The following is a 27,791-nucleotide window of genomic DNA, read 5'->3' as shown; positions in this document are numbered from 1 at the left end:
CCTGGATGTTTGGCTGGACAATAGTTTGAGATTTCATAAACAAGTAAATGAAGTTCATGGTAAGATTGACAGAGCTAACGCCATTTTGAAGTACCTTTCGAAAAAAGGAGTGTCGAGGTAAATACTGCACTTTTATTATATAAGACTGTGATTCGTTCTGTTACAGACTATGATATCTATATTTATTATCCTAAGGAGCGATCGTGGCAGTTGAAATTAAAAAGAACACAATTTAAAGGAATCAGAACTGGAAACAGAACTTGGAAACAGAAACAGTGCTCCTAATAATATATTTAATCAATTTTTTGTTCCAAACATGATTGCGCGCCGATAATTGTCGGACTTTCAACACAATCATTATGAAAAATTTTAATAACCCCTCTAAATAAAACTCCTAAAAGACGGAAAGAAACTTATTGCGAAAAATATTACCTTAGCCAGGATTCGAATCTGGGACTTCTCAACTTGCCGGGAAGAGTGTCTTAGCCAACTCGACCACTGAGGCTTCGGAAATATTCCTCGCAATAATCGATATGTATAGAGAGAACGCATTATTTAGGTCGCGTGTATACATGTTATAAGAAGAACGACCGTGTATGAATAATCAATCTTTTGTTCTAAATGTGATTGCGCGCTGATAATTGTCTTTCAATACAATCATTATGAAACATTTTAATAACCCCCTCTAAATAAAACCCTTAAAAAATGGAAAGAAACTTATTGCGAAAAATATTACCTCAGCGCGCAATCACATTTAATGATTAAATTATAAAAATATTCGTAACATTTAACTTTGACCGTTCTTTACTTTATTCGATTTATTCATACACGGTCGTTCTTCTTATAATACTCCTAATAATGTTTTGATTGCTGAGGCTAAAGTTATGTTACTCAGAAAGCGAGCTGATATGTTGATAAGGAATTTTTTGAGCAAGGTTGCTATATATGGTGAGGCGGATCTTAGGATTAAGCTTAGTGAACTTAAGGATGTCGAAAGGTATGCTAGATTGCGTTAGCCACATCTAGTGAAGAATATTATCGTGAAAGCATGAGAGAGGATAATACTTTTGAGGCCGTGTATTGGTGCTCCCTAGACACAATTGTGAGTGATCTTTCGATAGCCGCTCCGCCCACAACCCCCAAGGATGCCTCTGAGAGGAATGGAGATTAACACTATTGTTGGATGAGAAGAAACGTATAAACGTAAACATGACGCGCCGCTCTGTGCCATCTCCATCCCAAGGTCTCACGCCAAATGTTTAACTGCCGAAATATTAACGCATATTACGAAGTAAAATAATATATTCGTTACATTTTTAATGTTCTCCGATTAATGAAACAATTTCTTATATATAACTAGTTTTAGCGGCGCGAGTCGTTTAATGTGGTATCATAATTATATCGTGATATACCAAGGAACATATTTGATCATTTCATTTTATAATTTTAAATATTTCGTATCAATTACAATGTATTGACAAAAAGTAAAAAGTATTAATACAATAAAAAATAATATTTAAAAGTTATTTCTCTATTTCATTAGCGAAATACAATAAAATAATTAGACATAAAAATAAAAAAATAAATTAAAGATATACTTACCTGCAAAAACGAGCTACTAAATTTATTAATAGATTGTTTATTTTATGGGTGAATATACTTACAGAAAGTTTATTTAAAAAAAAGAGAATTGCCGATAAAAATTGGCAGGGGTGGTGGAGGGCCTTTACAACTCGTTTTTGCTAAATTATACCTTAAATTGACAATATATGTTTAGAAAGATTGAATTTATTAAAAGTCTCTATAATTGCTAGTAATTATAGAGACTTATTCTAGTAATTATATTTAATAAATACTGGTTGAAAATTTGCGTAAAGATACATAAATTTATAATTTTATAAGATATTGTAAATTTCGTTTATTAAAGTTCAACAATTTTTATTTACATATGTAGCAGATGCGAAATTAAAATTTTTTCGTTCAAGGACCCATTAAACTGTCCCTCTTATAGATACTGGATAATTGGCACGCTTCTGTTCTGAGGATGTATTACAGAGATGAGTCACATCTACTTTTAACGATACGATTTTATCGATAGTGTCAAAAAAAGTATGTAGTCATATAGTTCCCAAACTGAAAGTACTGGATGTACTGGCGATTTCGAACGGTAAAAGGAAAAAGACCGGCAGGCCTTTCTCTGGCCTCTCTCAGGTTTCTCTCTGATTATTAAGGCTTAAGGCTTAAACACAATAGGCAATAGGGATTCAGAGCTCTGATTTGTAAGTTCGATATTATATCCCAGAGCTCTGATTGGATAGCTCGTTATAGCCCTGTTCCCTGTTCTCTGTTCCTTATTGCCTGTGCCTATTGTGTTTAAGTTTTTAAACACAATAAGTATCCCAGCAAACAAGGATGGATTGAAATAAATTGAAATTGATTCAGATTTTTAGAAATATTGATTCACGAATGTTAAAATGAATGCTTTTCAATCTTGAATGCATTTTTATTTATTTATAGAAATTGCATGGAGCATATCTCTACACCTTTCAATCTAAAAATAATATTAGTTTTGTTTGTGCATTGAATACTGTTCAATTCAAAATTTTGAATAGGAAATGCAGTTTTTCAATCCACTTGCATCCAATTGAATCTAATTGAATCCAATTAAATCCAAAAAAAATATTCTCTATTTATATATATATAAAATACGCATTCGGAAAAAAAATTTCAACTTCCACTTTAATCCATTCTCGTTTACTGGGATAGGCAATAGGGAATAATGAGTCGTCCAATCAGAGCTTTTTTTATAATATTGAACTTACATACCGGAACTCTGATTGGACGGCTCATTATTCCCTGTTGCCTGTGCTTATTGCCTATGCCTATTGTGTTTAAGCCTCCAGCAAACGAGAATGGATTGGAATTTTTTTTTATCCGAATGCGTATTTTAAATAGCAAATACTTTTTTTGGATTTAATTGAATTTAATTGGATTCAATTGGATTAAAAAACTGCATTTTCTATTTGAAAATTTGAATTGAACAGTTGAATTCACAATTGTGTTTGTGCACAGAAAAAGCTATTATTATTTTTAGATTGAAAAGCATAGAGATATGCTTCATGCAATTCCTATAAACGAATAAAAATGTATTCAGAATTGAAAAGCATTCATTTTAACATTCGTGAATCAATATTTCTGAAAATCTGAATCCATTCCAATTCATTTCAATCTATTCTCGTTTGTTGAGTTTTTATTTGAAATATAAATATTAGCACATTCGTAAAAAAAAGGATGTAATATAACTTTAATACTTTTAATGTCCGTTTCCATCAATGTAGATTAACTTTAATCTCGGTTTAATTTATTTTTCCTCTTTTTCTAATCTTTAGAACTAGAAAAAGATGAAGAGTAAGTTGAACCGAGATTAAAGTTAATTTACATTGGTGAAAATGGGCATAAGCGAAATAAACATCATGCGCATATAAGATGAATATTTTTGATCCATAGTTTGTGAATGTAGTATGATTATACGAACCAAATATCGATTTATCATCTGCAGCCTTGAAAAGTGGATGTATGTACCCTCAGAAAAGTGGACTTTGTTATAATAGTTTACATCTACTTTGTCAGGGGGCAGTAGTGCGCGGCAGCATTTTGCGATTACAGGTTTTCGACCATCATCATCATGTTTTATGTCCTCTCTCAGGTTTCTCTCCAGTAAGAGCATGTACAAGTATGTGTTTATTGTGTCTCAAGAAATAAACCTGATTATAAAAGTTTGTATAATTATATAAATTATATTATTATTTACATATTTAATATTAAGTATGTTAAATACTGTAACAAATATTACTTTTTTTATACATTTTGTGAAGGAATTTGAATAAAGAAGGAAAAATATTTATTGTTTGATAGAATTTTTTTAAAGTTATAATTGATGTAATACATATAATGTTACATAAAAAAAAGATGTTTTTTTCTGCTTTATTTAATTGATTTATATTTTAATTGGTATTTTTTTTACATTTGCATGTATTTATATATATATATAATATATTATTAGGAAAATGGCTCAATATATTGCACATGACATAAATAAGAAACAGAGGACGAATGATATAAAAATAGAAGAAGATGTTACATTTTTTCAAATGAAACTTCCACGAGATATTCTGGATGGGCTAATGTCTGCTGGATTTCAAAAACCATCTCCTATCCAGTTAAAAGCTATTCCATTAGGCCGTTATGGGTTCGGTAATATAATTTATAGTTACATATATTAAAGAATAATTATGATATCTATATTAAAAGTTGATAATTTACAGATTTGATAGTACGTGCAAAATCAGGAACTGGAAAAACCATAGTATTTGGTGTAATAGCTCTTGATATTTTAGATATTTTGGTAGGATCACCACAGGTTTTAATAATAGCACCTACGAGGGAAATTGCGATTCAAATAACTTATGTTATTAAAACAATAGGTTCAAAAATAGAAGGTATATAATAATTTCAAATATTGCTATATACTTTTTCTAGAAAAGTCTCTATCTTTTTGTCAATTATTATTTTAGGATTAATAGTTTTATTATTTTAGGATTAAGAGTTGAATATTTCGTGGGAGGAATATATCGATAAAAAGTTGTTTCTATCTCTTTGTCAATTATTATTTTAGGATTAAGAGTTTTATTATTTTAGGATTAAGAGTTGAGTATTTCGTGGGAGGAATATCGATAGAAGAAGATAAAAAAAAGCTAAGCAAATGTCATATAGCTGTTGGTGCACCTGGCAGAGTAAAACATTTAATTGAAAAGGGATTTCTTCAAGTTTCAAAAATTAAATTATTTGTTCTTGATGAGGCGGACAAATTAATGGAAATTAATTTTCAAAAAGATATCAAGTTAGTATTGAGTGTAAGAATTAAATATTAAATAAATTTAGATGTATGTGCATGTACATATAATATAGTAATATATATTAAAGGCTGTTGTATACAGAACATGCATAGTATATATATATATATATATATATATATATATATAAAAGCTAATTGAATCTGTAAGCTAAATATAATTTATGGGTCAATTCTAAACAAACTCGTTAGGTTCTAATTTGTTCTTATAAAACTTACAAGATATTAATATGATTGATATTATAATTCTGCATATGCACATATTGTAAGATGTACAATCATTCGTCAATATCTACGCTTTCTCGTAAATGTTACAGCTATCAAGAAGCTGTCTGTAAAGATATTTCATAAAATTACAAGAACTTACAAGTTTTAGTCTTACGAGATCAGTCTTATGATTCTGCTTAGGATTGATCTATTATTTATATTATTTTATGGATGTATATTGATCTATCATTCAAAAATGCTTAAGCTTTTTAGATTTAAGTAGATTAATATTTAATAGATTTTAATTTGTACTATATGTGCACATTGTATCCAATCAAATTTATCATTACTAACTTGTCTTGTAAATTACTAAAGTTATATTAATATTTTTCTATAGTTATATATTTTCTAAACTACCATCCAGCAAGCAAATTATAGCTTCAAGTGCTACTTATCCTGGGGATTTAGAAACATTTCTACAAACTTATATGTCCTCTCCAGTGTTAACATCACCAAATATTGATGGACCAGTTTTAATTGGAATCAAACAATTTGTGGCTGTGGTTCCGACACATCCTAATATGATGAAACAGGTTTTTTTCTTTATTTAAATTGATAAAAATTAATTTTATTAACAAACATTCTATATAATTTATCTGTTTATATTTTTAGGTACAAACAAAAATTGATGAGTTGGTAAAAATTTTTACTAAGATTCCATTTAAGCAAAGCCTAGTTTTTTCAAATTATCAATCACGGTATGTAATTATGTCTTAATTATTATTTAATATTTAATATTTAATTAATTTAATTATTCTATTTCTGTTATTACAGGGCTCAATCAGTAAGCAATAAAATTAATTCATTAGGTTTTTCATCTTCATATATTGTTGGAAATCAAGATATGACTAAAAGATTGGAAACGATTGAAAATTTAAGAAATTTAGAATATAGAATTATGTTAACCACGGATCTAACTGCAAGGGGTATAGATATAGAAAATGTTAATATGGTCATAAATTTGGATATACCTACGGATCCGGCAACATATTTACATAGAATTGGCAGAGCTGGTCGCTATGGATCTTATGGAATTTCTGTTACAATTGTTACCGAAAATGAGCTTTCATCATTCAGAAAATTATTAATTTCGATTAGTGGAGTGAATTTTTACTTATTCAAGCTCAGTTCTGATTATACAGAAAATGTTTGGACTGATGATACTTCAGTATTTGAAAAAATTTATTTGGAATTTGAAACTAGTCCCACAAAATTGCCAGCCATTGATAAAACTGTTGTTGAATCTGAAAATGGTGCTCCTATAACAATATCTATGTCAGAACGTGTGTTTTCTTCAGTAGTCGATGACATAACATCAGAAAATAATGTTTCTACTGTGAAACATGAAGAATATAATATTTCACCCAATAGCACAGCAAGCAGTAATATTTTGTCGACGGAAAGTAATATCACTCTTACAGAATATGACGAACGTAAAAGTATTTCACCAAAACACACGACGATCAATATGTTATCGTCAAAGAACGTTGAAAATACTACTAAAAAACGTGGAAAACGTAAATTATCAAAAAATAGAAAAGGCCATAAAACTGTTTCTAATAATACATGTGTAAAATCAAAATCTAATTTAGATGAAAAGATAAAAATTAGTTCATTATTTCAACATTATGTTCAAAGCAAAGCTAATTCTGCAGTTAATACTTCTAAAGAATGTAAAGAAGTATCAACTGTAGAGTCTGTAGTTGAAAATTCTGAAGAAAGTAAAGTATCAATTCTAAACTCATCCAGATCAAGAAACATATATCAATTTACAATTACACCTAACTCCGATGCTCCTTCTGCTTTGGAAGAATTGAATAAAGACGTCGTATTTGAAGTAGCTCTATCAGATACAGAGAATTGCAAATTATCAGATTCAGACATTGAAAACGTTATTCGATATATGAAAGATTCTTTAATTAACAAAGAAGAAAATAAAGAAGAAAATAAAAAAGAAGAAAATGATGCAATGTCTAACCACGATAAAGAGGATAATGATGAAAAAATGTCTATACAAATTTTTCAGGATACTTTTTCTACAAAAAATCCTGATTTTATGAATAGTTTACCTATAAATGAATTAGATAATAGTGAGAATGATCACATACGGATAATAGTAAACAATTATTTATTAATATATGCTACAAAAGTTATCAACAGCGATAATAATGTTTGTAACGATGAAGAATCTTTGTTGAGAGTAGCTTCCAAGTGGAAAGAGTTACTCGAGTTTGAAATTAATTTATTAGATAATACATATAAAGGCATGACTGATTCTTTTTATAAATTAATATATAAAGAACATTTTTCAGCTCTCAAAACTTTCCTTAATATACAGAAACGGGCTTTTTTGTGTGTTTTTCCACAGCTCCGTAGTGATGAAGAGGTGCAGGATACTTATACATATTCAGCATCTAATGCAAATAATAATTTATTAGATATGTATGAAGAAATAGAAGATTTCAAGAGTCGTTTTTATATATTAGGAACTAAATTTAACGCATTTTTCCCTTATCCTATAAATATTGATGAAGATATGCCGAATTTAATGATGTCAAACTCTGAGATTGAAGAATATCGCAAGGCATTACAATATTTTAGAACTCATCAAAATCCAAATGAAAAAATATTTGAAATAATAGATTATACAGCATATTTAAATGAAACTGAAACATGTGATTTGATTCAGAAAATAAAAGATCAAAATTTATCGTTTTCGGATATGAAAGCGCTTCTTAAAGAGACAGCAGAAAGGAATACAAAAGATGATAAATTAATGGAAGATTTACAACAATCTGAAAATTCTTCGAAAAGTGATAAATTGACGGAATATTCACAAGTGTGTGAGGAGTTGCCACTTTTGGAAAATCAAGATAATAGTATATTGCATGAGACTGTTGAAGTAGATGCTCCAATAACAAATATAATAAAGGAAAAAGATTCGAAGACAAGGAGAATGCAAAAAGTTCATTCCAATCAAGTTACAGCTGCCAATGAAGATAAACATAATGTACAAAATACGAAATATGACGTTTCCACTAATGCAATTTTCGATCAAAGATATGAAAAGATAGAAATTTTGCAAACAAATGATGAAAATGATGAAATTCATAGTACCTCAAACGAGAATATCTCATTTACACCATTTGAGAAGGATTTGATAGGTATTGATAAAGAGTCTTCGAACAACCGAGAAAAAATATTGCTCTCCAATAACAGTAAAAAAGAATCCGACAAGAAAAACGTTCAACATAATAAAGTTAAAAACGTACAAACTAGATATACACCTGTACAAACAAATAATGTTGTTTATAATAATGTTGATGTGTTTGGCAAACATAATAAACATGTAAAGTCTCATAAATATGATCCAAAGGATAGCATAGATATAAGTAATTCGGTCTCCTCCGCAAGATATTCAAGGACACTAAATTTACCTACAAGTAGAAATGTTAAGAAAGTTCCTCGACCTTCGTTGAGTCCAGTGCAAAGTTTTTATCCGCGAATCCCAGATTCTAATTTATGTTACGATTTAGGTGCACAAGATGAAGCATATTTGTCAAATCAAATTTATCGCGATTATTGGAGCGAACGTGTACCTGTATGTTCTTTCCGTACACATCTATACGCTCAATCATCACGATCTAATCGCATACCACGATATTTGAGACAGGAGACTAATGATAATTATACAAATTTTAAAGCTCACAAATCAGGTGATGATTTAATAAACAATGTTTATTCATGTGAAACTGATATTGACAGATTTTTATCGTCGTTGAGAATGCAAACTGATCAATTGCATCTGGAAATCTACAAATCTCAAATATTGGAAAATTAGACTAAGTAAATACGATTAAGTAATTGCGTAATTAGATTAATAAGATATAGAGTATCTAATCTGTTCAGTTATGCGAGGGACATTCAAATTGTACTACGAGCGCATTTTCATCAAATCCTTTCTCACGATGTGTTTATTATGATCAAGCGGCAGCAAAGAATGACATGTGAATCAATAGTGAAAGGTCACGCATCGCAGGTACTTAACACGCATCGACGAGACTTGAACTGTGTGCCGGAGGTAACCTTTTCTTACCGATTCGAAGCTACCTGCGGTTATGCAATTGGGTTGATCTTTCGCGATCGAGTCTTGTATAGTCTCATCGATCGAATATTGTCGGTTGTCAGCAATAAGGATACTTTACTATGTACTATAATTTTCTTTTTATAAAAATTAATGTCTGTTAATGTCTCATGTAAATACCATGCACTTATTTGATAATTTACAAATCATGATTTACATGTTGAGCGATCAATAAGAACAATTCAATTTTTTCCTGTGTATAAATATTTTTTTATCTATAAATGTTTTATAATGACAATATCAGATTTTACTTTTAGTTAAAAACATTCGATTTAACTTTCAACACTTGTATTTTTTTTAATGAAAAAATAAAAATGAATAAAATAAAATATAGAAAGAAATATGTAAATTTGACTAATGTCTGTTTCTATCAAAGTAGATTAACTTTTTATCTTTTTCTAATTTTAAGCATTAGAAAAGGATAAAGAATAAATGATAGCATCAGGTTGCTCCTAATCCTGAAGTAAACTGCAATGTTTACAAAACGTTGCTATTCTAGATGGATTTGGACATAGAAATCCTACACCACTCTCCCGCGAAATGCATAGTTTTTTGCATAAAGAGTAAATTAAGAGTCTATCTATTTTTTAGTAGAAATTAACATAAGAATATAAAAACATAAATAGAGGTATACAACGTTTATTTATTATTCTAACGCATTCTAACGTTGAAAATATTTCTAGAAATCTATTCGGCAGTGACTCGTTAAAAACTATCCAATTTGCCTGAATAAATTTATTCATATTAAGTTGTCAAATAATATTCTACGATATTCGGGTTCGCCACTGTCGGCTATGTTAGAAGGATCAGGTTTCTAAGGCGTCCTCATCCTTAGGGGGGGAGGGGGGATGGGGGGAGGTCCGGGCTAGAGTAAGAGAAAAAAGGGGAACCACCTTACGAAACTCGTCTCGTGAGAAATTCGGAGTAAACCCTTGTCTGGTGCCCCTGTCCCTTTATTCGCGAAATGATTGTGTTTGAGGTGCGCGCCTAAGAGCACGAAACTTCAGTCGATGACCACGTGCTTCCGCGCGAAGCAGTGCGTCGCGTGCCCGCGATTCCCAGTGTCCGCGTACATTCCGTTGTCGTGGTGTTAATTGGAAAATCGATCGTTTAACTTGCGCGTTTTGTTGGTCCAGCGATCGTAGTATTTTCGTCGATATCGGTAGTCAGGTCCGCGTGTTCCAGGATCGCGAGATATGTCGTATATACGCAAGTACTTCAAGAGGACGCCGGTCTATGTCGTGGAGGACCACGATGAGGTGAGTGTATTCGAACGCCGTTCTCGCGTCGTTAGTGTCGTTACGTCGCGGACACTCTGCCATCAACCGTGTATTGTTACGCGACTGCGTCGCTAGATGTCGCGGCGTTAGTGGCGCAACGCGCGCTCCGGTAAAATATAATTCGATTGCTCCGAAACTGAAACCGTCCGTTATCGCGCCTTTATTGAAGTATTGTATGTTATACGAAATTAATAAATTTAGCTTTCCATTTGATGACGCAAGTCGATACAAGTCAACACAAGCGTCGTTCTATCCTTCTTGACATTCAGAGAGTGACAAAAGGTCTGTTTTTTTGTGGCTGAACTATCTAGCAAATCAGAATCGATTAAAATGGATTGACATTCTTTTTTATCCGAATGCGTATTTTATAAATAGCGAATACTTTTTTTGGATTTAATTGGATTCAATTAGATTTAATTGGATGCAATTGGATTGAAAAAACTGCATTTCCTATTCAAAATTTTAAATTGAACAGTATTCATAATGTTTGTTGTGTGCACAGAAAAAGCTAATATTATTTTTAGATTGAAAGACATATAGAAATATGGCTCCATGCAATTCCTATAAATGCATTTAGGATTGAAAAGCATTCATTTTAACATTCGTGAATCAATATTTCTGAAAATCTACAATTCATATAATACATTTCAATTTATTTCAATCCATTCTCATTTGCTGAGTAGTGTACATTTTTGAAATGAAATAGGTATATGTTTGATATTTGTTGAAGATGAGAAAGAGGGTGCTAGTGCAGTCTAGTGCAGGAACAGAAAACAGACGAAAAAGATGGAACATTTGTGTCGACTTGTGTCACACACATCAAGTGGAAATAAGCACCCTTAATAATACCTATGTGTATCTGTATATACAGAGTACGGTCAACGCGAAGCTTTGAAGCGTTTTTTAATCGGTCAGTTTGTAAAATTCTTTCTTCAATTTAATCCATCAATTGTTTCTAAGTATTTTAATTGTAGCGAGACTTTGATCACAGCCACACTCTATCCTCTGTTCTAAATATCAAAACTATGTAGATCACACATATTACGTCAAATTAAAATAAAAGATTATAAATGTATTCTCTCTCTTTAATGATATATGTATATATATTTTTTTACTAACTATATAACTATACGTAGGTTATATATTTCTGTATTCTAGAGTACGCCTTAAAAATTATCTTCTGATACAGTAAAGAATCATTTATTATACACTAGAGAGTTTTTGCAATAGCGTTTTATATCTAGATATACAGATGAACGCTAAAAAGGTCACATTATCTTTTTCTAATTAATTAAGAAAAGAATAACATATGTTACTTTAGTGTTCATTATATCTGAATTCACGTGAATCCAATTATAACGTACGTTATTGCAAAAATTTCCTATTAGTTCATGTTAATTTATGCCATAAGCTTATATTCAGTAAATGAGAATGGATTAAAGTAGATTGAACTTTTACCTATCCGAATGCGTACTTTTAAGAGCGAAAACATTTTTTTAAATTTAATTGGATTCAATTAGATTCAATTAGATGCAATTGGATTAAAGAACGGCATATTTCTTATTAACAATTTTTAATTGAACAGTATTCACAATGCAAAAAAGCTGATCATATTATTTTTAGATAGGTCGAAAGGCATAGAAATGTATTCCGGATTGAAAAGAATTCATTTTAACGTTTGCAAATGCATATTTCTGAAAATCTGAATTTATTTATCTATTTTAATCAATTCTCGATTATAGGTAAGAAATTCATTATTCACAATTAAATATGAGGAGAATAATCGACTTTATTTCGTTCACATTCAACTGTGATTGGTTAATTTCTTACAGTTTACAATTTACAGCATAAATTAACAATTTATGGCCAATATAAATAATCCTTAAACCCAGCAAATAAGAATGGATTAAAATGTATTCAGATTTTCAGAAATACATATTCATGAATGTTACAATGAATCCTTTTCAACCCTGAATGCATTTTTATTCATTTATAGGAACTGCATGAAACAAATGTATATTCCTTTTCAGTCTTGAATGCATTTTTATTCATTTATAGAAATGGCATGGAGTATATTTCTTTTCAATCTAAAAATAATATTATAGTAAATACTGCTCAATTCAAAATTGTAAATAGGAAATCCAGTTTTTCAATCCAATTGAATAAAAAAATGTCTTTCTTTTAAAATGGGCCATGCCATTCAATTCAAAATTATAAATAGAAAATCCAATGTTTCATTAAAAAAATGCATCATTTTTTAAAATGCTATTTTATTCAGAATTAAGAATAAGAAATTTTTTGTTTTAATTCAACTGAATTAAAATAAAGTTATACCATAAAAATATATCATGAATTCTACTTCATTTAATAGTTAAAAGAAACATAAAAAGAAATATGTACGTAAATATGTACAATAAATGTTACATATATAAATTACTATTTTTAATTAATAAGTTAATCGCTTTTATATATATTTCATATTAATACGTTTTCTTCATTACTCTGCTAGCGTATATTTTGTGTATAAAAGTTTTAAAATAACTATAGAAGTTCATGTAATTACTACTTTAATTTATTTAAACTTTTAAACGTAATTTTTTATATGGAATCCAATCCATTTTTATGGATTTAAAATATGGATTCGGATGGATTGAAAATTTCCTATCCATTTCAATCCATTTTTGTTTGCTGAGGCACATATATAGCACAGATTTTCAAGGGACATTTTGAGAATGTCTAACATTAAGAATGTTTTCTGGGATAAAGTGCTGTATGGGAAGAGCCTTATCAATGTATTAACTTATCTCTAAGAATTAGAAAAAAATAAACATTAATTCAAATTAAGAGATTGAAGTTAATCTTACATTAGTGGAACCGAGTCTAGTTTATTCTTCAAATATTGTTATACATTGTAATATATAAATATATATATTGTTCGCGTTATGAACAGATACCAAAAATTTTTGTACTTGAAAGGAAATAAATATACATATATTTGGGCGTTAAAGAGAAAGAAAGCGAAGATGCTTAGTGCAAAAATAGCAGCAATACGGAGAGACTTATCAATATTAATTTTATAATTTACAGGTACTTACTTATTAATGAATTCGATTGGATGCACTCAGTGCCTAGTAAATGAGAATGAAATAGATTCAGAATTTCGTATTTGCGACCGTTGAAATGAGTTCTTATAAATTCTAATGCATTTTTATTCATTTATAAGAATTGCATAAAACATATATGTCTATGCTTTTCAATCTAAAAAAAAAAATTTCAGTCCTTCAAGTGCATCGTATGGATACTGCTCAATTTAAAATTTTGAACGGGAAATGCAATTTTTTTATCCAATTGAATCTAAAAAAAGTTTTTCCGTCTAATTGAACCTAAACAAAGTGAAAATGGACCATGAGGCATTCCACTGGGTCAAACAACCAGGTATCTTTGAAACATCACCATTTTTATTAATTTTTTTTTTAAATTTGCTAACATATTCTACAGATAAAAATATGAGATATGTTTCGCGAAAAAATTTGAGATTTTTTTTTAAGTTATTCATGCTTGTAAATTGCCTATAATTGTTATATTATATAAATAAATTATTTTCCATTTGTTTACAATTTTTATTAAAATTTTTTTTATCATCAACTCATTAATTAAAAAATTTTGTAAAAATATCATCGACGCGGTTCCGCATACTGTATGATCACATAACAGAATTTTTAAATGATATAGTCCATTCAAGTTTCATTTTGAAATTTTCAGGGATTACTTTATAATTGAAATGGGAATTAATATGATGATAAACAATAAATAACAAGAAGAGGTTACAAGCCAGATTTTTATGTATTTCAAATTCTTAGAACATACATTTCGACCTTATTATTAGGTCATCCTTAGTGTAAAGAAATAATAATAGGATAATACAATACAGAATAATACAATACAAGCAATTTTTTTTTTCTCTTGCATTTTTTTGTACGGTTTCAATGATATAATAATTTAAATGTTCGCCTGAACGACATTTTTTATGAATTTCTGCAATTTACAAGCGTGAATAACTTAAAAAAAAATTTCGAATTTTTTTTGCGAAACACATGTTTCATATTTTTATCTGTAATTGTGTCAGCAAATTTAAAAAACAGATAAAAATAAAACGATGTTTCAAAGATGCCCGGTTTGACGTGGAATGTCTCAAATATAAGTACGGCATTCGGATAAATTCAAATGGATTAGAATTTCAATTCTAATCCATTTTAATCCATTCTCATTTATTATAAAGGCCTGCGCACAATAGAACAAATATTAGGAATAAATATTAAGATTTCAATCTATCAGATACTCAGTTTTATCAGATTTCAGTTGGAATACACAATTTCTAGTAGGTTGAAATCTTAATATTTATTCCAATTCCTAATGTTTCTTTCATCGTACGCAGGGCCTAAGTGTGCATCGGTATATATAAAGCTGTCGTATACAAAATGACGTAAAAGTGCATGCTTAATACAAATATAGAAGTAGTTGTAAATCGTGAAATCTTCAATACATTTATTGTGTTGTTAAATAAAATATGTATTTTATAATTTAAACACATACAAATTTCATTTCACTTTTACACTTACATTAAATCAATTACATTATGTACAACAGCCTTAATTTGCACCAATTTCACTAGAATTTGTGCATCAGAATTTGTCCATACAGCACAGAATTTGCAGCAATATTGTTGTAATGACGCTGCAATATTGCTGCAACTTTTGTGTTGTAGGGATGGCGAAATGTTTTAAATGTTTTCAAAGGAATGTGAAGACAATCAGAATTTTGATCAGGATTTTGCTAAGAATAAAATTATAATTATTCAATATTTTGTAATATCTATATATAATATATAAATCCCGATGGCTTTGAAATTTATTTGTTTATGAATAAATATTTATTGTCGATTTAATGTAAATACTTTAAATACATATTACAACTTTGTAACGAAATTAATTGAATTCGAATATACTTTTTGATTGTCTTGAAGTTGGAGTGAGGAGATCAGTCTGTCGAAAATCTGTGATTACCTGATGTAACTTCCAATTATCAATTTCAAGAGTTTAAGTTCAAGTTCGAGATCTCAACGCCAGTTTGCGCGTCGATAATAACCGCGAACTTGTGACGCGACGTGAGATTTAATTAAACAAATATATTTGCTAAACGCGCCATATTTATGATATTCTTGCAGGTTTTACCGTTTATATATCGGTGCATGGGATCGAAGCATCTGCCCTTCGAAGGTAATACCTTCGTACATCTGGATTCACATCCCGATATGCTGATACCGAAGGAGATGCCGGCTGATACGGTGTGGGACAAGAATCAATTGTTTAGGTATGTGTATACATATATATAATAATTACATTTGTAGATTTTGTGTGTATAATATTATAATATATTTGTCCTTCAATGAAGGATATCGAATATAATCTTTCTTTGGCGTGCGAAGGAAATTCTTGTATCAAATTCTTACCAATGAAATATATAATGCATCGATATTCGAGATATAAAATTATTTATCAAAGATGGCTATCAGCTCAATTTCGAGGAATTTGTATTCAATCCCACCTCAACACTTGAATTGTATTTTTTATTTCTTTGCAACAATAAAAGTTTTATTATCAAGCATCAATTTAAATATATTTTTTTACAACAGTTGAATATAAATTTTGTGACACAATTACTATAATAATTAAATAAATGTAATATAAAATAAACTAATACAAAATTATTATTATTATAAAATGGAGTAAAAAATGCTCATATATTTTCTTTAAAGTTGACACAATGTCATGGCTTATTTCGAGCTTTAATTAAATTAACTTTGAATTATTATTTATAAAATTTATATCAAAAATTTTATAAAAATATAACGGGTAATTATATTAAAATAACCCAGAAAAAATTCTTATGCATATTGTTCTATTTCATATGCATAAATGAAAATTAAGTTTTAAAAGTAAAAAGTAAAGTTGCATTATCAATCTCATTAAATTTAATTAATACTCAAGCAGAATAACAAGACATATTATGATATCAAAATGATGTCAAAATGACTCCAAAATGATCATTAAAAGTCATTTTTCAATCACTTCCGATTTCATTTTAATGTTATTTTGATGTTATCGTGACTTGTTATTCTGCTTGGTTATCGATAAAATTGTATAGGTACAGATGCAAGAGCAACAATAATTCTCTTATTTTATTACTTTAAATACTTTTGTATCATCGTTATTGATTTGAAACTTGTCGAAATTAAGCAATTTTTCTAATTTATCTTATTTTATTGTGAATGACGCACGTTGCACGTTATTGATTTGAAACTTGTCGAAATTAAGCAATTTTTCTAATTTATCTTATTTTATTGTGAATGATTGCACGTTGCTTTTGTTATTTTTATTGTTTTATCATTTCTGAGATAGAACTTGTCTGAATTAATCTAAATATTAAAGAGAGAAACAGAGGATATCAGAAGTAATTTATTAGATTAGTATTATTTAATTACGGTGCAAGTGTATAAAACATATTTTTACTAAACATTACATATTATTTCTCAAGTACAATGTGCGCTTTTGATAATACAGACTGCGAAAAGAGAAAAGAACATATGAAGATAAATAACTTTTCAATCTGTGAACGAATTTTATAAACGAAAAATTATCTATAATGGGCATTTTGTTTTTTCAGCGAGATTAGCATCGAGAATTGGATTCTACCTGCAGCGTATGCGGGTCATCTTAAGAACCTGATTTGGGTAAAACCACCATGGGCGAATCAGATGACTGATGGTGTACTGACATTCCTCATTGGCAAGCAAAAGGAGACCGGCTTGATAAGGTAAGTGTGTATATCATATATTTTTCATATATTTTTCTGATTTGGATTCGAAATGTAATTCTAATTCTCTTGATTTCGGACCATTTTTAATTAGCAAAACAATTTCTGTTACTTTTATGAGATTGTTCATTGTTTCGTAATTTCTCTATATTAATTAATATATAGAAAAAAGCTTAATAATATTTAAAATAACGCGACTTAAACTCGAACAAATAAAAGTTTCTGTTTGTGACCAATTTTAAGTTTTTGATTTCAATACAGTTTCTCTCTATTGAATCATTCTGACGTAGACATGATATTAATAAAAATAATATAATATAAAAAAATATAATATAAAAAAATATTCCAGAGATATAATATAAATTCCAATAATTTATGAGTTATTAATAAGATAATGTCAAATATCGATTATCGATCTGTTTTAAACTTCTTTGAATGCGCAGATCTCATTTCAAGTTCATTAACAGTTTCTGTTTATAGTTTCTTACAAATAAAATTTTCTAATAAATTAAGTACTGGAAATGTAATTATTGATCACGCCATTGTGAATTATTAATTGTGTCATAAAGAAACTAAATATTTTAAAATTCAAGTACTGCAACACTTGTCGCAGTGATACAATCTCCTTATAAAGATATAATTTCACACGGTTGAAAGATGGTAACATGTTCGATAAGGAAAAATCATCACGTATATTCAATAAAGAAAGACATAGGTGATCGTAGAGTTGACGAGTCGAAAGAATAAACGAGGAGGAAAAAGATAATTAAAATAGCAAAAGGGAAGCGTCGCGTCACGACGGTATATACCGTAAAAAACTCATATGGTTCAGGACTTGAGTTATGTTTCTCGAATTATCATGGAGATATATATCCATGTAATGTGAGTGAAACATGCGCATTATGTCATGATCCTTTTTTATTTATATTTTTACTGACTTCTGTTAGCTACTAGCTTTTAATAGCTTAGCCTCAACTATAGCTTTAGAAATTACACTTAAATTCTAAAGCGTCTTGTTTGAAATACAAAATACAAGTAAATCTACTCCTTACGGCGATTGATAGATGAAGGTTCAAAACTTTTTAAATATTCAGAATTTCAGTACCGATCGTACAGATTGTATAATTGTCCAAAAATTTTTGTTTTGGGTCCAAATGACTCAATGCTGCAATTGAGAGTTTATATATATATATATATATATATATAGTATTGTAATATTTTAAAACACTAATTATAATAATCGACATTTTATTTATTGAAAAGATATTTAGTTGTCACACTTAAGTTATCAGATACTTAATTAAAACAAGAAAATTTTCTAATAATTTGATTATTTATATTAGCAGGATGTTAATTTGTTTTTTATAAAAATAAGAGGACAATAAATTATTAAGTAAAATTTATTTTTATTTTATTACTATTGTTATTCCTCTTTTTTTTTTTAAAGAATGGATTAATATTCGTATGACTAATCCAAATATTAGAAAATTTCATTCAAATTAAAATCTGAAATAAAAATAGTAATAATACATTACTAATAATTTTATCATATATACACATAAATATTAGTATCTACTATTAACAAAAGCAAAGGGATTTAAAAAATTGAAGTTACATATAAATATTCTTTTTGCTTATATATTTATAATTTTAAATGATTTTTAAGATACTTAAATTTAATTAAAAATGATAAATCTTATCATGGCTTTGGCTTTCGTTAGTAGCTCTACAAGACTTTTGATGTTCATATATAATTATTTTAATCTGATGACATACAAGCATATGTTATTGTTAATAATCTTTATATATGTATATATGCATATTATCACATATATATACACACACATATATATATATATATATATATATATATATATATATATATCAATTGATCTTTTCTTAATTAATTTGAGTAATTAAAGTGAGATTGCACATCTGATGATTTATGCGCTTCGAATAAATAACTTGAGTATTATCTTGAAGCATATGACCCAAATTACATTTGTCTTCGAAATTTACGAAGTATTTCAACTGACAAAAAAAAAGAAGAAAAAACATAAATTGCGTATCACGAAAAGAGGTTAATGATCTTACCGCAATATAATAACGGGAATGTTCGGAGACAGTGCTTATAATATTAAATTAATGTGCACCAGCTCGTTATATTGAATTACACTCGAAAAAAAATTTCTCAATTATTGATAATTGCACCGTCATACTGGGCTTAGGACCTTCGGCAATGCGCGACACCATATCGATAAGATCAGAGTTGGTGTGCGATCGCATCGGCTACTTTTTCGTCGAAGTTATTCATACGTAATTGCCTGTACCCACGCAGGTGCCTGTTCCGCATCATTCGATTTCCATCGATATTTGTCCCGCAGGATGTAAAACCTCCTTGTTCGCGTTGCATGCAAGCTGCTTTCTTCTCTTAAACGCCTAACGCGGGATCCACGTGATACTACTAATTGTTGTTAATTTTATTGCTAATTACTGTTAATTTTAACATCCCTGTCGACTTTGCTCTTAAATTGGAAAGTAATTGGAATTAAGATACGATTGAGGACTTTTTGCATAAATGTTGAATTGAATGATATTGACTTACGAATTTATGATATTTTTTGTTGCAATATATATATTAAAGAATATAGTCACTATGATTCAGATAAATAAGGAAATAAAATTAATATTTATATTGATATTCAAAATAATTTGTTTAATTTTGTCAAGTACTAAATTATGAAAAGCATTAAAAAAATTTGAATCTTAAATAATAAGATATTAAATTATATATTATTGAATTAATAATAATTGAAAAAAGGCATTTTGTGTCTTCTTAATCTTGATTACTTCAAATATCTTGATTACTTCAAATATCTTAATCTAACGTTATTATCTCTCTCTCTCTTTCTCTCTCTCTCTCTCTCTCTCTCTCTCTATCTTTGCTGAACTTTTTTCATTTATGTCAAAAGATCTAAAAAGACCAGTTGTGGATTGCGACAATGGACAATAGCGCAATAATCTACAATAGAGATCCACCTGGAGATTTCATGTCGAATAAATAGGGTCCATAGGACAATCATCTCGTAAACTCGGCTTCCTTACGTGCCCTTCTCATCCACCTCGTGGATTGTTCTTTTTATGCTCTGTTTCACGTTTCGTAGCTCTCTGCACGGAGCGGCATTTGAATCGCCTACTTATACGAGAGTGTCGAGCAAGAAGAAAGCTTTTCGTTCGGTTTTATGTAGAATAGTTTCACCTGAACGATAAAGTATTACAAGATTGTAAGTACCATTTGGTCAGTGTTTCTCACTGACTGTTTTATGTGTTTACATTTTTTATTCTTCCAAGATTAAAATCGTGTGTAAAAGCATAAATATATAATATTTTTTAGAGTAAAACATGAAATGCGCGATATAATTATTCCTCTTGTGTATCTACTCACGTAATCAGGTAATTTTTTAAGCATTTTCTATTCTCACATCAAGTCTTGAAGATCTCGTACATTCCGTGGTTTTCTGGAAAAACAGCGTTGATATAACGAAGTGCGCAAACGTTGTAACATATTCTCGGTGTCTAGTAATAAATTCCTGCCATAGTTAAAACACCGCTTATGTACAGGTATTCTGAATGCTGGTACGGTAAAAGCTTGTTGTAGCTTTCGCTTAGTGACTTGATCACGTAGGTTGCTTAGTGAAATGCAATATTGATTTCTACTTCTTTTTTTGTTGTACATAAATTATGTATAAATATTTAAATAGTTTATTGTATAATAGATTTCGTCTATTAACGATCAATCTGACAGTCAATAAGTAATAAAAGTAATCCCAATAAAAGTAATTATTCGAAATATTTATTTTACATTAAAATATCATTATAATTTATAACTTCAAATTTATGATACTATTGATCTAGCGTATTGCAATATTTTTAGTATATATTTTATATTATTATACATATACACACACACACACACATACACACACACACACACACACACACACACACACACACACACATATATATACATATATATATATAAAGTACTATAATCTTTATAATAAAATTTCTATTTTAAAATAATACAAAAATATAATATTTTTTTATACAACAAATATATTTAGATATCAAGAAATCATACATTTAAAAATCAAAATTAAAGTTTAATAATTCTCTATTTTATTAATAATTGCATCACATTATGATTTATGTTTCGCAATTTTGTCAAATAAAGAACTAATCGCGGATTTGCGGCTAATCAATTATCCTTCAACATTTGTCGATAATTTATGTTGCAACATAATATTATATAATACATAAAGACTATTCGTTTTTTATATGATGATAATTAATAATATACGCTCTATGGTGCACGCGACACATCGGTGTGTCTTGGCACATATGAGAGTATGATACATGCGGAGATTATGGCATGGACTAGACCTGGCTACAAATTAACCGACATTTCACTTGCCAGACTTTTTCGCGGTTGTCTCTTACCTACAGTTTCTTTCCCCGCGTAGCTTTAACGGTCCTCCACCTTTCTCCTCATCAACCGTTCATTCCTATCGTCCCACTTCCTCATATCTCGAATAACTTCAGCTAAATTGCAATAAAAGCGACATCGTCGACAGATCTAACAGATCTGTCTAATAAACCTTAGGAATGATATAACATTATTTCATGATACTTAAACAAAATCTTTCGTTTTCCTATAGAATCCTTTTTTATGAGAATATTAATATGACATTATGATGATACGATTTACTTACATAAATTATTTCGATGTAGAAATTTTTTATCAATATATTAATGTTTTAAATTAATATTGAGAAAGAGTAAACTGCTGTAGTATATAATTAGACAATATTTGGAATGCCTTTTGCATTTTTAAGTATTTTTCTTGTAGAAAATGATTTGTCCTTTGCAGAAATATTGCGCTTTGTTTCCTTAAATTTAAAAAATAAAGAGGTACATTAATTGATAGAGTTTTAAAATGTATTTTTTTTAATGTTCAACATTGAATATACATATGAACTTCGAGTATACGTACGTGTTTAATTACTTCATGATGTTTATTATTATCTTATCAGCTAGAAATAGGCATGCTTTTAATATTGGCAGAATTGTGATATTGACATATCACATGTTTACTTCTAATTGTGAGATCCGGACAAAAAAATTGATTGCATTGAAGGCTCCCTCTCAATCGGAGAGAGATCTTTAAACGTTACGCAAAACGGTTAATTTCAGTGAAGGTTATTTAGAATTAACATAAATCCTTCGCATAGAGCAATTCGAAGGCGTCGCCGATCGCGGCTCGATAACATACGGCTCACAGAGATTACGTTAATTTGCATCTCAACACGAGGTCGCGACATTCCTAGGTGAGCGTTAGAGATCCAATCCAAGGCGTCCAATCGGTAGCCTTGATTTCAGTTGCACCCAATAGTCGGTGATGGTACATCATTTTCAGAAAGAGGTGGCCCAACTGGCATCAGAGTAGGAGGACAGAAAGTGCTAGTAGTGGGAGAAAATCGTAGTGGATGGCGAATGCAATCGTCAGCCATCGCGCCTTCTTTTCTGCAAAAGAGAAGGGGCGATTAGAATAATAATATTGTTACATTGCAAGAATGATATCAGCGATAATAAAATAGCGGATAAAACAGGCAAACATCTTTCAACTCACTGTCCTAATTTTTATTTTTTGCCAGTAGTGTAAGTGGAATATTTTTCCAGTATTTTCTTATCTAATTTTGATGTGACACTTTATATTGTATAATATATAGTACTACATATTTTTTATTTTATTTTTATTTAATAAAAATTTAGCTGTTTCTATCAGATTTATAGAATGCATAGATAATGCATAGATATATAATATAATAATATTAATAAATAATTGGAAATAAATCATAATTCGTTATAGTTGCGCTAGATTTTGTTATCAATTTATATATTTCTAAATATATATTTTATATATATTTAGTCCATTTTTATTTTAAGCTCATCTTAAATAATATTTATTATATAATATATAAGATGCTAATACATACGATTCTCTGATTAGTTTAGTTCTCAAGACTATATTTAAGATGATTTTAAAATATAAGACTCAACTATGAACATCGCGCTAAGTTTCTAAAAACTTAATTTCTAATTAATTTCTAAAATAAAAAAATTATTCACACACCTTTTGATATTGAAGCAAATATTTTTAATGTGTTTTTTATGATATCTATACATGAAAGTGTGATATGTCTTTAAATTTTGTATGAGAATTTATCAGAATTGTTAAAAAATATGCGATTAAATTAGTAGTCAAATTTATTGTACGTAGCAATGCTTATACTTGCCAGAAAATTGAACAACGAAAATTATTTTATTAATATTATACAAACTCTACTAAGAATCGAAAAAAATTATAGCTGAAAATCTTGATTTGTAATCCGATACCGTGAGATAATAAATCATAAGTTTAGAGAGAACCTGAAGTGATGATAGGACAGGTCAGGGCCGAAAAGGTTTAGCGGCAAAGGTGGCAAACGAGACTGAAGTCGCAGGAGCGTGGGTGCCGGCTGACATATCACGATCGTCGCCAGGTTGCTCCATATATATATATACATATACACATACACACATATATGTATATAGATATATATGTCGGCGATTCTCGACTAAAAGAACAAAAAGGGGCCGCCACTTGCATAGACCAATCGCGAGCGTGGTTGGCGCACGATTCGACCTCAGAAATTAGCATCGACTCCGCAAAGATCGAGTCTCGATCCTCCTATTCCCTTCCTTTATGTCCACCTTTCCCTTTTCGTCCTTCTTCGTCGCTAATTGATTCGTTAAGGTTACTCCTTAGTAAACTGTTAAATATGCTGTATAGGACTTCCCAACTTGTGTAGATCGCGACCCACTTTTTAAAATGGCAAACATTCGCAATCCATCTAGCTTTAGTAAATATAAGAAGGTGTACGATATGTAAATTAATTATTTATACGTTATTTAATTATTTACGTTATTTATATCACTATATACTGTTTCTATTTTTTTTTATTATTTATTAAATATAATCTTATAGATCTATTTTACCGATCTATACGGAGAAACAAATGCTATTGATTCAATTAGTCTATATTAGGGGCTGTCACTAACATAAATAATTAATTCATGTATATTTTTATTGACATAAAGGTTTGATTATTGAAATAATAATTTATGCCTTTATGTCAATAAAAATATACATGAATTAATCACTTATGTTAGTGATAGCCTGTAATAATATAGACTTTTATTGAATCAACAATATTTTTTTCTCAGTATAGAAGTATGTCTGAGGAATGCTCTTGTTTCCTATTTCTGTTGATTCCTTCGACATCAACGTAAATTGATTTTGATGCAACGAGTTTGATAATGATAGTCTATATCGAAAGGTGTTGATCTCCTACCATTGTTCAGAATCCAATTTCATACAAAATTTGGAAGAAATATATGCGCACGCAAGTTTGTATAAAAATAACGAAGTATAATTTAACATTCTAAATTTTTTGTAATCTATTAACAAATTGGCTCGCAATCTATTAGTGATCGCGACCCAAATATAATCTTATTTTGAGAATTTGCTGTAAAACTATGTTTCTCAATTGTTCTGATTTCGCGAGACGGTTATATAACACATAAAACATAACTAGTAAATGTACTAATAAATATACTAATTATTACTATTATTACTATTTAAGTGTACAGCTTTAATATACAATTTTAAATAATGTTGCGATATTATTAAGAAGTTGTATTTTCAATGTTAGTTATTTATTTGAATTTATAGTTAACTTGGTTAATTTAATTTATATCAATGTATTTGATCATTGTCACTTAAAATTAGAAATAAAAAAAAGATGTAAAGGGGACGACGTATTTAAAAAAATAATTATATACCTTGTTTTGATCGTAAACATATGGTTAATTAGCAAACTTTAATAAATCTCTAATGAATACCGTAACCAATCAGTTTTAAACACATGTTCAAGAGTATTTATTTTTAACAATAATATTAACGCTAATGATATTAACGTCAAGAACGTTTTCTTAAATATGTGTGTAAAATCGATTGGTTACGGTGTTCATTAAAGATTTATTGAAGTTTGCTAATTAATCATGTGTTTAAACAACTTCATCAACGAGTTGCCTCGCACGCGAAAAAGCCAACTATAAATGAAATTGATGTAGTAACATGAATAACAATTAGAGCAAGATCTAATGGAATTTTTTAGATTATTAGATACGAACAAGCGTTTACTTAATCGGAAATCTATTAAATTGAAATTTCATAATAACCGTATATATAGTATTCCATGACACTCCTTTATAGAGAAATGTCGACTAATTACGTTATCAATAAGCTATGCAATTACTATGCAGTTATTCTTACTATGAATACTCATGGACTATTGTCATATGAATTAATCATTATATTGTACTATCTCAAGATTTCATTAAGCTTCTGAAAATTTTAAAACATTTCTAATCTTTGTATTATGAATTAAACATAAGATTTTTTACTAGTAATAAAAAAATAAAATTATTGTATTTACTTTTTTGTATGTTATAACATTATATATATTTTTATTTTATTTGTGTAAATTTTTACGATTTATAGTTTATTACAATTTTTCTAATTAATTGCGTATGAAGAAGTAGTATTACAAAAACAGCTTTATTAAAATTTTATTTCATTATTAAAAATATTGATACTGAGAGTATAAGTGAGTATTTATAGAACTGTAGGGAACTCGGTTCGCGTTTAAGGCAATGCCTGTAACAGGCATACAATGAATGTGAGTACGCGAAAATATGCAGAACGTGCAGAAGACACAACGTATACTGCAATCGTGGTTACACGAAGAATCACACGAGGTTCTCTCGAATTTAAAACAAATGCCAACATTTAACCATTGCTATACACGTTATGCTTAAGTTCTCGTATGCATTATTTTATACATATTATTCTGATGCCGAGTAATTATCTCTAATATAGAAAATAATATACGAGAATCTCGTTGGATCTGACATATTGCACAAATACGTAAAAGATGAAAAAAGAAAGAAAATGATATGCTTGCAATAAAATAATATAACATCGAATAATATACATCGTACAAAATAAATACGCAGTATAATTCTTTTGATATAATTATGTTTTTATGTTTTTATAAAAAAAGTTATAATACTTTTATATTAACTGCTGATATGGCTGTTAGTGGTAGTTAATAATTTGAAATAAATATTATAAAAACATGTATTATTAGGTATTATTAATCATTGGTGTATTGTATATTTTTAAATAGTAAATTTTATTGTTATAATTTTATATAATTGAGCACAAACGTATATAATCAATAACGTATATAGTATTGACAAATGATAATACATTTATAATAACATTTTTCATTTTGATCTACATGACGATGCTAACTACGTATTAAATGAAGCTTATGCTACAAATGTAATTTAAATATAATATAATGTTAGCTTTATAAAGCTAGAGGGATCAAATCAGCAGAATCAAATTGGAATTTTGAATACTCATTTTGTACTAAATTGTACCATTAATGATAATTTTAATGATAATTTTGTATCATGTGCTATTCGGAAAAAAATCGTAGCTTAATATTAAGCTGGCAGGACTAATTCAAAATAAGAGAAAAAAAAAATAATATCAGAAATCAATAGGATTGACTTTGTACTATTTTGTACTACCAAAAACAATTCTATATTGTGTCATTTCCAAGAAAATAGTGGCACTGTTAGTTTAATATTTAAGCTAGCAGAACCATAACAAAATAACACAAGGGTAAAAATTAACACAATGAATTTGTACTGATTTATCATTATCATTGAAAGTAAGTTAATATTTTCTCTTTAAAATGACTGTTAGTATATACTTGCTATGAGGCATTCCACGTCAAATCGGACATCTTTGAAACATCGTCATTTTATTTTTTTTTAATTTGCTAACATATTCTACAGATAAAAATATGAGACATATGTTTCGCGAAAAAAATGTGACATCTTTTTTTGTGACGCAGATAAGTTGCAGAAATTTATAGAAAACGTCGCGAACATTCAAATTATTACATCGAAACTATTAGTCGTACAAAAAATGCAAGAGATCGATTCTAAAGATCGTAAATTGTTCTATAGATGAGTAATTTTTAATTTACCATTTTTATATAAATAAATCATTTTCCATTTGTTTACAATTTTTATCAATATTTTTCATCATCGACTCACCAATTTAAAAATTTTT

General features: G+C 28.8%; 3 protein-coding genes across 7 annotated transcripts in view; 2 read left to right on the top strand and 1 right to left on the bottom strand.

Annotated features, from left to right (window-relative positions):
* The first annotated feature begins 3,657 nt into the window (after positions 1-3,657).
* On the top strand, positions 3,658-9,664 carry LOC105144971 (uncharacterized). The gene is made up of 7 exons (XM_011054242.2): positions 3,658-3,776; positions 4,064-4,254; positions 4,326-4,499; positions 4,699-4,900; positions 5,517-5,712; positions 5,792-5,877; positions 5,954-9,664. Exons 2-7 carry the CDS (start codon positions 4,068-4,070, stop codon positions 9,018-9,020), a joined length of 3,912 nt encoding a protein of 1,303 aa, XP_011052544.1. The 5' UTR covers positions 3,658-3,776; positions 4,064-4,067; the 3' UTR covers positions 9,021-9,664.
* Positions 9,665-10,398: 734 nt separating this feature from the next.
* MESR6 (misexpression suppressor of ras 6) overlaps positions 10,399-27,791 on the top strand; it is a 697,505-nt gene continuing 680,112 nt past the window's right edge. The window contains exons 1-3 of the mRNA XM_011054241.2: positions 10,399-10,582; positions 15,828-15,973; positions 17,327-17,476. Coding sequence (XP_011052543.1) covers positions 10,520-10,582; positions 15,828-15,973; positions 17,327-17,476 — 359 coding nt within the window. The 5' untranslated portion in view covers positions 10,399-10,519. The remainder of the gene's footprint in view (positions 10,583-15,827; positions 15,974-17,326; positions 17,477-27,791) is intronic.
* The window catches only part of LOC105144965 (uncharacterized), a 141,103-nt gene continuing 135,768 nt past the window's right edge, over positions 22,457-27,791 (bottom strand). For all 5 annotated transcript variants that reach the window (XR_015544324.1, XR_846009.2, XR_015544327.1 and 2 more), the window contains one exon: positions 22,457-23,059. The gene's annotated coding sequence lies outside the window, so the exon portion shown is untranslated. The remainder of the gene's footprint in view (positions 23,060-27,791) is intronic.

This window comes from Acromyrmex echinatior, chromosome 3, assembly GCF_024713525.1.
Source record: "Acromyrmex echinatior isolate Ae372 chromosome 3, ASM2471352v2, whole genome shotgun sequence".
Classification (NCBI taxonomy): Eukaryota; Metazoa; Arthropoda; class Insecta; order Hymenoptera; family Formicidae; genus Acromyrmex; species Acromyrmex echinatior.
Note: the sequence above shows the minus strand (reverse complement) of the source record. Positions and strands in the feature narration are given on the sequence as shown.